The 10,634-nt window shown below is 43.4% G+C and overlaps 1 protein-coding gene across 1 annotated transcript; it reads left to right on the top strand.

Annotated features, from left to right (window-relative positions):
• The first annotated feature begins 68 nt into the window (after window positions 1-68).
• Window positions 69-10,318, top strand: LOC115102078 (protein disulfide isomerase Creld1-like). Its single transcript, XM_029621643.2, has 11 exons — window positions 69-248; window positions 4,648-4,785; window positions 4,981-5,063; window positions 5,538-5,648; window positions 6,015-6,106; window positions 6,192-6,371; window positions 6,493-6,588; window positions 7,070-7,153; window positions 7,860-7,955; window positions 8,135-8,275; window positions 8,359-10,318. Exons 2-11 carry the CDS (start codon window positions 4,669-4,671, stop codon window positions 8,577-8,579), a joined length of 1,221 nt encoding a protein of 406 aa, XP_029477503.1. The 5' UTR covers window positions 69-248; window positions 4,648-4,668; the 3' UTR covers window positions 8,580-10,318.
• Window positions 10,319-10,634: the final 316 nt, after the last annotated feature.

The raw sequence follows: 10,634 nt of genomic DNA, 5'->3' as shown, positions 1-10,634 counted from the left end.
CCCTTATTTGTACTCGCGGGTAATGATTGGTTGAAGACTGAAGTCCCAGTGGGATTGGGCAGTTTCCTGCCAGCTGCGCCCCAGCTAGAGTCTGGGAAGAAGAATCAACAAGAACCACTGCATCAGCACCGGTCAATGAATGGCACGGATGAAGAACTAAACCGGTGAAAGACCGTGAAATTGTATTAAGGTGCTGAGGAGGCTCCAATCGGTTGTCTACAAGCTCTTGAGAGTTTATCAAGCTGAAGGTAGGATGCAGCGCAGCATAATTTATTGGGAGCTAGCTAGCGTTAGCAGGGTAACGCAAATGTAGCTAACATTAGCTATCCATCTAGATGGATTGCTAGTTTGCCATAGCAGTGCGTTAGCTGGGTAACTAACTAGTTATCACAGACAATTTACTGCCATGCAATGTAGCAATAGACAAGAAGAAATAGCCAGCAGAGGTGGTTTTGATGACGTTTAAGATGGATAATCATGTCATTATTTGTACTGACCTGATGGAGGGTTACCTGATTTGCCAACGGGACTTTACAGTAACTAGCTAACGTTAGCTGACCACACTAGCCAGTCTAACTGATTATGAAGATGCTATTCAGAATGATGATGGTCATCATTAGACCACAGCCTAAATAGTTCAGTCAAGGCAACAACGTAGTGAGCTCCATACCTAGCTTTCTAAGAATTTAACTAGCTATATTTTTTTGCCAGGCAGCAGAGGTAATGGAGCTTAATCATCACTAGGCTTACCCATAACAGGATCCAACTAGGTTTGGATTTGTCAATGAACATTGACTATGTGAGAGATACAGGAATTCAGTGGCTCTGCGTTGTTTACTGAAACATTGATATAACTCATCCTCTTATCTTTTCACACACATTTAATCCTGCTGCCCATCATGATAATCAAGTCAAATGTATTGGTCACATACACATGTTTAGCAGATGTTATTGTGGGTGTAGTGAAATGCTTGTGCTTCTAGCTCTGACAGTGCAGTAATATCTAACAAGTAAATCTAAGTGAGGAATGGATTAAGAATATATATACATATATGTCATAGCAGCATTGGAGTAAGATACAGTGACATAGTATAGAGTACAGTATGTACATATGAGATGGGTGATGCAATATTTACAAACAATTAAAGTGACTAAGATACCGTAGAATAGTATAGCGTACAGTTTATACATATGAGATGAGTAATGCAAGATAAGGAGGAGACATTATTAAAGTGACTAGTATTTCATCTCCTTAAAGTGGCCAGTGATTCCTAATCTATGTCTATAGGCAGCAGTCTCTGATGTGCTGTAAATGGCTGTTTAACAGTCAGTGGTATAGTCTAAAATAAAATACAGTATATACATATTAAATGGGTGATGCAATATGTAAACACAATTTAAAAGTGACTAAGTTAGAACAGTGTGAAGTGCAGTTTATACAGTTGAAGTGGGAAGTTTACATACACCTTAGCCGAATACATTTAAACTCAGTTTTTCACAATTCCTGACATTTAATCCTAGTAAGAATCCCAGTAAAAATCCATCTTAAGTCAGTTAGGGTCACCACTTTAAGAATGTGAAATGTCAGAATAATAGTAGAGAGAATGATTTATTTCAGCTTTTATTTCTTTCATCACATTCCCAATGGGTCAGAAGTTACACTTGATTAGTATTTGGTAGCATTGCCTTTAAATGGTTTAACTTGGATCAAACGTTTCGAGTAGCCTTCCACAAGCTTCCCACAATAAGTTGGGTGGATTTTGGCCCATTCCTCCTGACATAGCTGGTTCCTCCTTGGGAGCAATTTTCAAACGCCTTAAGGTACCACGTTCATCTGTAAAAACAATAGTACGGACACGCCTTTTCAGTTCTGCCCACACATTTTATATGAGATTGAGGTCAGGGCTTTGTGATGGCCACTCCAATACCTTGACTTTGTTGTCCTTAAGCCATTTTGCCGCAACTTTGGAAGTATGCTTGGGGTCATTGTCCATTTGGAAGACCCATTTGTGACCAAGCTTTAACTTCCTGACTGATGTCTTGAGATGTTGCGTCAATATATCCACATAACTTTACTCCTCATGATGCCATCTATTTTGTGAAGTGCACCAGTCCCTCCTGCAGCAAAGCCAAACAGTTCTATTTTTGTTTCATCAGACCAGAGGACATTTCTCCAAAAAGTACGATCTTTGTCCCCATGTGCAGTTGCAAACCGCAGTCTGGCTTTTTTTATGGCGGTTTTGGAGCAGTGGCTTCTTCCTTGCTAAGCGGCCTTTCAGGTTATGTCACTATATGACTTGTTTTACTGTGGATATAGATACTTTTGTACCTGTTTCCTCCAGCATCTTCACAAGGTCCTTTGCTGTTGTTCTGGGATTGATTTGCACTTTTCGCACCAAAGTACGTTCATCACTAGGAGACAGAACGCGTCTCCTTCCTGAGCGGTATGACGGCTGCGTGGTCCCATGGTGTTTATACTTGTGTACTATTGTTTGTACGAATGAACCTGGTACCTTCAGGCGTTTGGAAATTAATCCCAAGGATAAACCAGACTTGTGGAGGTCTACAATTTTTTTTCTTCTGATTTCTTTTGATTTTTCCATGATGTCAAGCAAAGAGGCACTGAGTTTGAAGGTAGGCCTTGAAATACATCCACAGATACACCTCCAATTGACTCAAATTATGTCAATTTGCCTACTGGGGTGGCAGGTAGCCTAGTGGTTAGAGCGTTGGACTAGTAACTGGATGGTTGCAAGATCGAATCCCCGAGCTGAGAAGGTAAAAATATGTAGTTCTGCTCCTGAACAATGCAGTTAACCCACTGTTCCTAGGCCATCATTGAAAATAAGAATTTGTACTTAACTGACATGCCTAGTTAAATAAAGGTAAAATAAAAAATAAAGCCTTGACATAATTTTCTGGAATTTTCCAAGTTGTTTAAAGGCACAGTCAACTTAGTGTATGTAAACTTCTGACCCACTGGAATTGTGATACAATTATAAGTGAAATAATCTGTATTTAAACAATTGTTGGAAAAATTACTTTTCATGCACAAAGTAGATGTCCTAACCGACTTGCCAAAACGATAGTAACAAGACATTTGTGGAGTGGTTGAAAAACGAGTTTTAATTACTAGTAAATTTCCGACTACAACTGTACATGAGTGATGCTAGATACGGAACATTATTAAAGTGTCCAGTGATTCATGTCCTTAAAGTGGCCAGTGATTCATGTCCTTAAAGTGTCTAGTGATTCATGTCCTTAAAGTGTCTAGTGATTCATGTCCTTAAAGTGGCCAGTGATTCATGTCCTTAAAGTGGCCAGTGATTCATGTCCTTAAAGTGTCTAGTGATTCATGTCCTTAAAGTGTCTAGTGATTCATGTCCTTAAAGTGGCCAGTGATTCATGTCCTTAAAGTGGCCAGTGATTCATGTCCTTAAAGTGTCTAGTGATTCATGTCCTTAAAGTGTCTAGTGATTCATGTCCTTAAAGTGGCCAGTGATTTCTAATCTATGTCTATAGGCAGTCGCTAGTGGTGGCTGTTGAGCAGTCTGATGGCTTTGAGATATAAGCTGTTTTTCAGTCTCTCGGTCCCAGCTTTGATGCTCCTGTACTGACCTAGCCTTCTGGATGATAGCGGGGTGAACAGGCAGTGGCTCGGGTGGTTGATGATCTTTTTGGCCTTCCTATGGCATCGGGTGCTGTAGGTGTCCAGGACAGCGTGAAGTTTGCCCCCGGTAATGTGTTGGGCGGACTGCACCACCCACAACCGCAAACCTCTCCAGAGGGTGGTGCATTCCGGGGGCAAACTTCACGCTGTCCTGGACACCTACAGCACCCAATGCCATAGGAAGGCCCTGGTTAAAATGTGGTGGTTGGCTTTCAGTTTTGCGTGAATGCTCCCATACAGTATGATGGTGCCGACGGAGATGGCAGCATCGCGACAAACTCTTATTCAACTCTGCAGTATTGTTTTTGTTCATGTACTATTTATTGTACGTTATTATCTCAGGAATTGTCATTACATACAGCCAGGAAGAACTGTTGGATATTAGAGTGGCGGTAACTCACCAGAACTTCCAGCGTTATGACCAGGGTTACGACTTCCCTGTAGCAGGTCTTTTGTTTGCTCTCCCCAGCGCAGGCTGACCCAAAACCACGCCGGTGGAGAAGAGGTACTTAAGGCGGTCTTGTGGTCCAACTTAGGAAGCGCGCACGCCACCCATTGCTCACAAGTATTTTACTCGCTAATGTCCAATATCTGGATAATACAATTGATGAACTCAAGACAAGAGTTGCTTTTCAGAGAGACACCAGGGATTGTAACATACTCTGCTTCACGGAAACATGGCTCTCTCGAGATACACTGTCTGACTCTGTAAAGCCAGTTGGGTTCTCAGTACATCGCACTGACAGGAATAAACATCTCTCTGGGAAGCAGAAGAGTGTTGGTATATGTTTTATGATTAACAACTTATGGTGTAACTGTGATAATATACAGGAACTCAAGTCTTTCTGTTCACCCGACCTAGAATATCTCACATTCAAATGCCGACTGTACTATCACCCGAGAGAATTGTCATCATCAATAATAGCCACAGCGGTCTATGATCCTGCTCTGTCTGAATCCCCTGTCTCTGTTCTCAGTGGCTGAGTGGTAGGTAAGCCATGTGGTGGTCGTGGCCCCTGCTCCCTGGCCTGGTACTCTTCTCTGTGCTGTCTGTGGTACAAGTACAGACTGCACCATGTCAGACCTGCCGCAAACTAACTGACAGCTTCATCAAGGTAGGAGTCTCTATCTCTGTCTCTCTCATTCCCTCAGTCTGTTGATTAGTTTTGTCGGTCATATTGTCATTTTTGTATCTATTGGTATCTCTTTTGCTTATTGCTTATGTTTGGTCAGTAGCTGCCATTTTACTCTCCTTGCTGTTCTGTTTCTGTCTTCACCTGGTGGTCTTTCATTAAAACATGTATTTTCAGGGCCTGGAGAAAACATCCAATAAAAACTTTGGGGGTGGGAACACTGCTTGGGAGGAGGAGAAGCTGGCTAAATATGCTCGCAGGTACTTATGGCCTCACTAGCCCTGTCACTAGAATCTCCACAAATATACAGTCATAGGAACTGCAGTCTAACATCTGTGTTTCTGTAGAGGAAAGCCCACGAGGCCTGCTAATCCCTGACAAGCCTTTGCATGTTGTTGAATGGCCAATGCACCTTTATTGTGTTGCTATGAAGGCTTGTTATCTGATGCCTCTGACCTGAATTGGACTCCTCATGACTGAGCAAAGGCGATGCTGAACCAGTACAGTACAGTACTGACAAGACTAGGGCTCTACACCACATATGTCCTTACACAATATGACAGCCTCTCAAAACTAGGCCACACTGTGTGTGTCTGTGAGAGCGAGCGAGCTTGTGTCAGAGATCCTCCTAGAGTGCATAATGGAGAATAGGAGGGTGTATTTGTTTTCTCTGTGCTCTGTTCTCTAGTGAAGTGTTCCACATTACTCACGTCTCCTCTCCTCCTGGTTCTCAGTGAGACCAGGCTGCTGGAGATAGTGGAGGCAGCATGTGAGAAATCTGACTTTGACTGTAACAAACTGCTGGAGCAGTTAGAGGACCAAGTGGAGACATGGTGGTTCCACCGGTATGTGTGTGATCATGTAAATTTTTTTCATTAATTTAGTCATTTAAGTCATTTAGCAGATGCTCTTATCCAGAGCGACTTACAAATTGGTGCGTTCACCTTATGACATCCAGTGGAACAGCCACTTTACAATAGTGCATCTAAATCTTTTAAGGGGGGTGAGAAGGATTACTTTATCCTATCCTAGGTATTCCTTAAAGAGGTGGGGTTTCAGGTGTCTCCGGAAGGTGGTGATTGACTCCGCTGTGGTATATGTATAATCACTTTTGTTTTACTGTTGTATTTACACACCTGTGTATTATATTGTTATGTGTGTGTGTCCTTCCCCTCTCATCACTGACCTTGTGATTGTCTCTGTGTGTGTAGGCAGCAGGAGGCTCCAGATCTATTTGAGTGGCTGTGTATAGAGGAGCTCCGACTCTGCTGTCCCCCAGGACGCTTTGGCCCAGACTGCAAAGGTATTGAACACACACACAGGATAGTTCTCTCTATAGTTCTCTCTCTGTTGTCACATTATTAACCCTGTGTGTTGTTGTGCTGCAGAGTGTCTGTCCGGTCCTGGAGGTGTGTGTGGTGGTCTGGGTCGCTGTGAGGGAGAGGGTACCCGTCTGGGAGATGGAGAGTGTGTGTGTGATCCAGGGTACTTTGGTCAGCTGTGTCAGAGCTGTGCAGATGGCTACTACAGAGAGAAGAGCTCCAATCACAGCACACCAGCCTGTGCAGGTACCCAATCAGAAACAGTTTTGCCTGTCTGTTCATGAACCAGACAGCCTGGCTTATTCTCAACCAATCTCATGTAGAAGTCTCACAGCCTAATCACTTCTTCTCTGTGTGTGATGTCTAGCATGCTACCACTCCTGTAAAAAATGCTCAGGGCCAGAGGACTACAAATGTGTGGACTGCAAACCTGGGTGGATCCTCCATGACAACAAGTGTGTTGGTGAGTATTTGGCTTTTGTGTGTGTATTTGAGAGAGCATGTGTCTTCTGTTAGTTTTCTTACTTTGTATCTGTGTTTGTAATGGAGAAATTAAATTTCAGTTACGAGTAATTATTAACACAATGCTTTGTGACACCCATTTGTGTACAGGTTGATGGTCATTAGACTTGACACTAAATGTTATGGATTGTTCTCATATCTGGAGGTAAAAGGACCGATTGTTGTTGGATTCTGTGACACTGTGATTCAAGCCTGTTAGTAGGTGTTTTCAGAACGTTGGTTCTGTGAGAATAGATTAGAATATAAGGGTCTGCTTGGAGAAGACAGGTTAGACATGGTCTCTTTCTGTGCTGGGGTTGTCTCCCTGTTTCAACTTGTATTATACCAGATTGATTTTGATTGACTTCATCTGTGACTGCCCTTCTTTTTTTTCACCTTGAAAATCCCTACTACAGTGTTTAACTTGTGAATGTTGTTTCCAGACACTGATGAGTGCGGCACAGAGCTGGCTCGATGCCTCTCCAACACATATTGCCACAACACAGATGGATCGTACGAGTGCAGAGGTACTGTAGGCTCTCCCTCTACTATCTGCTAGTAACAGAGTACTGTAGGCTCTCCCTCTACTATCTGCTAGTAACAGAGGTACTGTAGGCTCTCCCTCTACTATCTGCTAGTAACAGAGGTACTGTAGGCTCTCCCTCTACTATCTGCTAGTAACAGGAGTACTGTAGGCTCTCCCTCTACTATCTGCTAGTAACAGAGGTACTGTAGGCTCTCCCTCTACTATCTGCTAGTAACAGAGGTACTGTAGGCTCTCCCTCTACTATCTGCTAGTAACAGAGTACTGTAGGCTCTCCCTCTACTATCTGCTAGTAACAGGAGTACTGTAGGCTCTCCCTCTACTATCTGCTAGTAACAGAGGTACTGTAGGCTCTCCCTCTACTATCTGCTAGTAACAGAGGTACTGTAGGCTCTCCCTCTACTATCTGCTAGTAACAGAGTACTGTAGGCTCTCCCTCTACTATCTGCTAGTAACATGAGTACTGTAGGCTCTCCCTCTACTATCTGCTAGTAACAGAGGTACTGTAGGCTCTCCCTCTACTATCTGCTAGTAACAGAGGTACTGTAGGCTCTCCCTCTACTATCTGCTAGTAACAGAGTACTGTAGGCTCTCCCTCTACTATCTGCTAGCAACAGAGTAATGATGGTTTGTGTTGTTGGTAAACCTGTGTTCTGACCCAGACCTCTGTTCTCTTTCCTCTGTGCCAGGCTGTGACCAGGCATGTGTGGGCTGTATGGGCAGTGGTCCTGCTCGCTGTAAGAAATGTGCTCGGGGATACAAGCTCAGAGGAGCCAAATGTCTTGGTGAGGGAACGCGGCTGTGTTTTAATTTGTCTGTGTGGTTCTCTTTTACTCGTCTATAGATGGTTTGGCCAATCAGATGAACCTTCTGTTACAGCAGCCTGACTACTTACTTGTAGTGTACATCTGTCTCTGTCTTGTTATGGGTGTCACTCTGTCCATGTTCTCTCTCTCCCTCCTAGATGTGGATGAGTGTAGTGAGAGGGTGATAGCGTGTCCAGGGCTGAATGAGGCTTGTTTCAATGAAGAGGGCTCCTTCCGCTGTGAATGTGCTGACGGCTTCATCCGAAGGGACAGCATCTGTGTGGAGAACCAGCCTTACAGTAGGACACGCGAGCACCCTTGATAGTTCTCTCTACTTGGCACACTCCTATATACACAGCATCTCTCTCTCTCTCCTCATCAGGTGGTCCAGAGAAGGGCCTGTTTGATGACATGACTGATGATGAGGTACTTGTCCTGCAGCAGATGTTCTTTGGCGTGGTCATCTGTGCCCTAGCAACGCTTGCCGCCAAGGGTGACATGGTCTTCACCGCCATTTTCATCGGGGGCGTGGCCGCCATGGCCGGATACTGGCTATCAGAGAAGGGTGATCGCATGCTGGACGGCTTCCTGAAGGGACGCTAGCCTATCAGGAGCCAGGGATACGGGAAAGATGAAGGAACTCATTGAATGCAAGCCGATGCGGGTGACAAAGACTGGGGGTGGGACGGCTACAGGAATGCTAGCCATTCAGGAATGTACTATACTACTTTGGGTTGGTAGGGGTTAGGGCGGGAGAAGAGGGGTCCTAAAGGATGCCTTGAAAAGGTTTGGGATTATTGTGGGTCTTCTGGAATATGAACTTTCCAAATGTTAGAGGGAAGTGAATAAGAGAACTTGGAGCTCAGAGGAAGGTCAAATCAGAGAGCTCAATGGAGGGAGTGAATATAGAAGAAGACCAGGTACTACTTGATCCAAAAACACTGAGAAGACACTAAGGAGACTGGAGTGTCTGTCTGCACTGATATGGGAGACAAAACCCAACCCTCTTGCCTCGACTCTGGGGTAGGGAAGGGACGGAGTAGGGGTAGGATAAGACCACTACTGATTGTTACCAAGTTATTATGCATTTGTATCTTCCACTGGACAAAATTCTGCTCTAAAATTATATATGGTTCAAACCAGGTCGCAGGTTAGAATTCTCAAGCCGACTAGGTGAAAAATATGTCAATGTGCCCCTGAGCAAGGCTCTTAACCCTAATTGCACCTGTAAATTGCTCTGGATAGGAGTGTTTGCTAAATGACTCAAATGTTCATGTCTGTCCATTTCCACTCATCACAAATCAAACTTCTTAGGCACCCCTTACCTCATCAGCATCTCCTGTTCATCATTTCACCTTTTACTGAGGAACAGAGGGTGTTCCTGTGGTGATGGGAGATGGAGGGTGAGATGGGATTGTCATTGGGGCTTTGCACTGAAGGCTGCTGCTATGGTGGAGTTGTTTAAGGAAAGAACTGATGTACCCTGTTGCGCCAGTTGAATTCCATCCCATGTTAAAACACTGTTTATTTATAATCCTGTTCATATTATGACTGTGTTTATCTGTGTTTCTGCACAGACAGATTCTTGCTGTATGAATGCACGAGAAAAGGATCTGAGAAAGGCTATACTGTATGTATTATCCTATGATTGGCATGGAAGACTTTATAGAGCTGCTTGTTTCCCTCTAAACTGTACAACCAGGATACAAGGATAATCACTACTGCTTTACCACCCCCTAAACCTACTGCCTGAGCAATCTGCGTGTGTATGTGAGAGTAAAATACTCTAGTACTCTTGAAGATGTCTCCCATTTCATTGTTTTGCAATAGGTCCTTTCTAAATGTTTTTTTTTGTTGTTTGTTTTTAGCAAAGACCTTTTCCGATTTTTATTCTGCATCTGTTTGTTGTGTGTGTGTGTGTGTGTGTGTGTGTGTGTCTGTGATACATTGAGTTTGATCAGCACCAGGTAATATGGGGTACTGTACCGTACTGAAATGCACAAGTGTATTTTATCAGAGGTGTCAACATTTTACAGTTGAAGCAACTAAATTATATCTGATCAATCATATCCCTCCACATTATTCCCCCCTCATCCTCAGTAGCTACTAGATCTAGCACAATTGTTATTCAAATTATCCATCTTTTTTCATTTTCAACCTTCCAGATGTTGTTTTCAATAATATCCATTTTAACTGTTAATAATCATGTCCTTTTGTTATATAACGTGTGTGTGTGTGTGTGTGTGTGTGTGTGTGTGTGTGTGTGTGTGTGTGTGTGTTAGGCCTACATTTCAACTGCAGTTATTTGCATTATGATCATTATTAAAAAGGAAGAATTCTGAGTTTAGTGTTCTGTTTTTAGCTTTCCAATAACCTCTCTTACCATTTTATTTTGACATGCTGTTGAAAGAAATGTAATGTGAACTCATGCTGCTCATTGCTGAAGACCTTAATAGAATACTGCCGTAGCATGGATACGATAGATTAAAGCCATTCAAGGAAACAGATACTGGAGAAACCCCCTAGAATGCTAGCTATGTAAGACACTGTGAGCAGAGGTGTGTGTGTGCTTCTATTTCAGTGTGTCGCTCCAGTTAATTGTGGTTGTGGCACAGCAGTTCTCTCTCCATCAGGATCTCCAGAGAGCAATGTCCTGCC

Source organism: Oncorhynchus nerka, linkage group LG20, assembly GCF_034236695.1.
Source record: "Oncorhynchus nerka isolate Pitt River linkage group LG20, Oner_Uvic_2.0, whole genome shotgun sequence".
Lineage (NCBI taxonomy): Eukaryota > Metazoa > Chordata > Actinopteri > Salmoniformes > Salmonidae > Oncorhynchus > Oncorhynchus nerka.
The sequence above is the reverse complement of the archived record's forward strand: the minus strand, read 5'-3'. Positions and strand labels throughout refer to the sequence as shown.

Bases quoted from the DNA above. Each gene is read 5' to 3' on its own strand.
- LOC115102078 (XM_029621643.2), top strand. From the start codon at position 4,669: ATGTGGTGGTCGTGGCCCCTGCTCCCTGGCCTGGTACTCTTCTCTGTG. The intron at 6,107-6,191 runs GTATTGAACACA...GTTGTGCTGCAG, and splicing joins CTTTGGCCCAGACTGCAAAG to AGTGTCTGTCCGGTCCTGGA. The intron at 6,589-7,069 runs GTGAGTATTTGG...TGTTGTTTCCAG, and splicing joins CCATGACAACAAGTGTGTTG to ACACTGATGAGTGCGGCACA.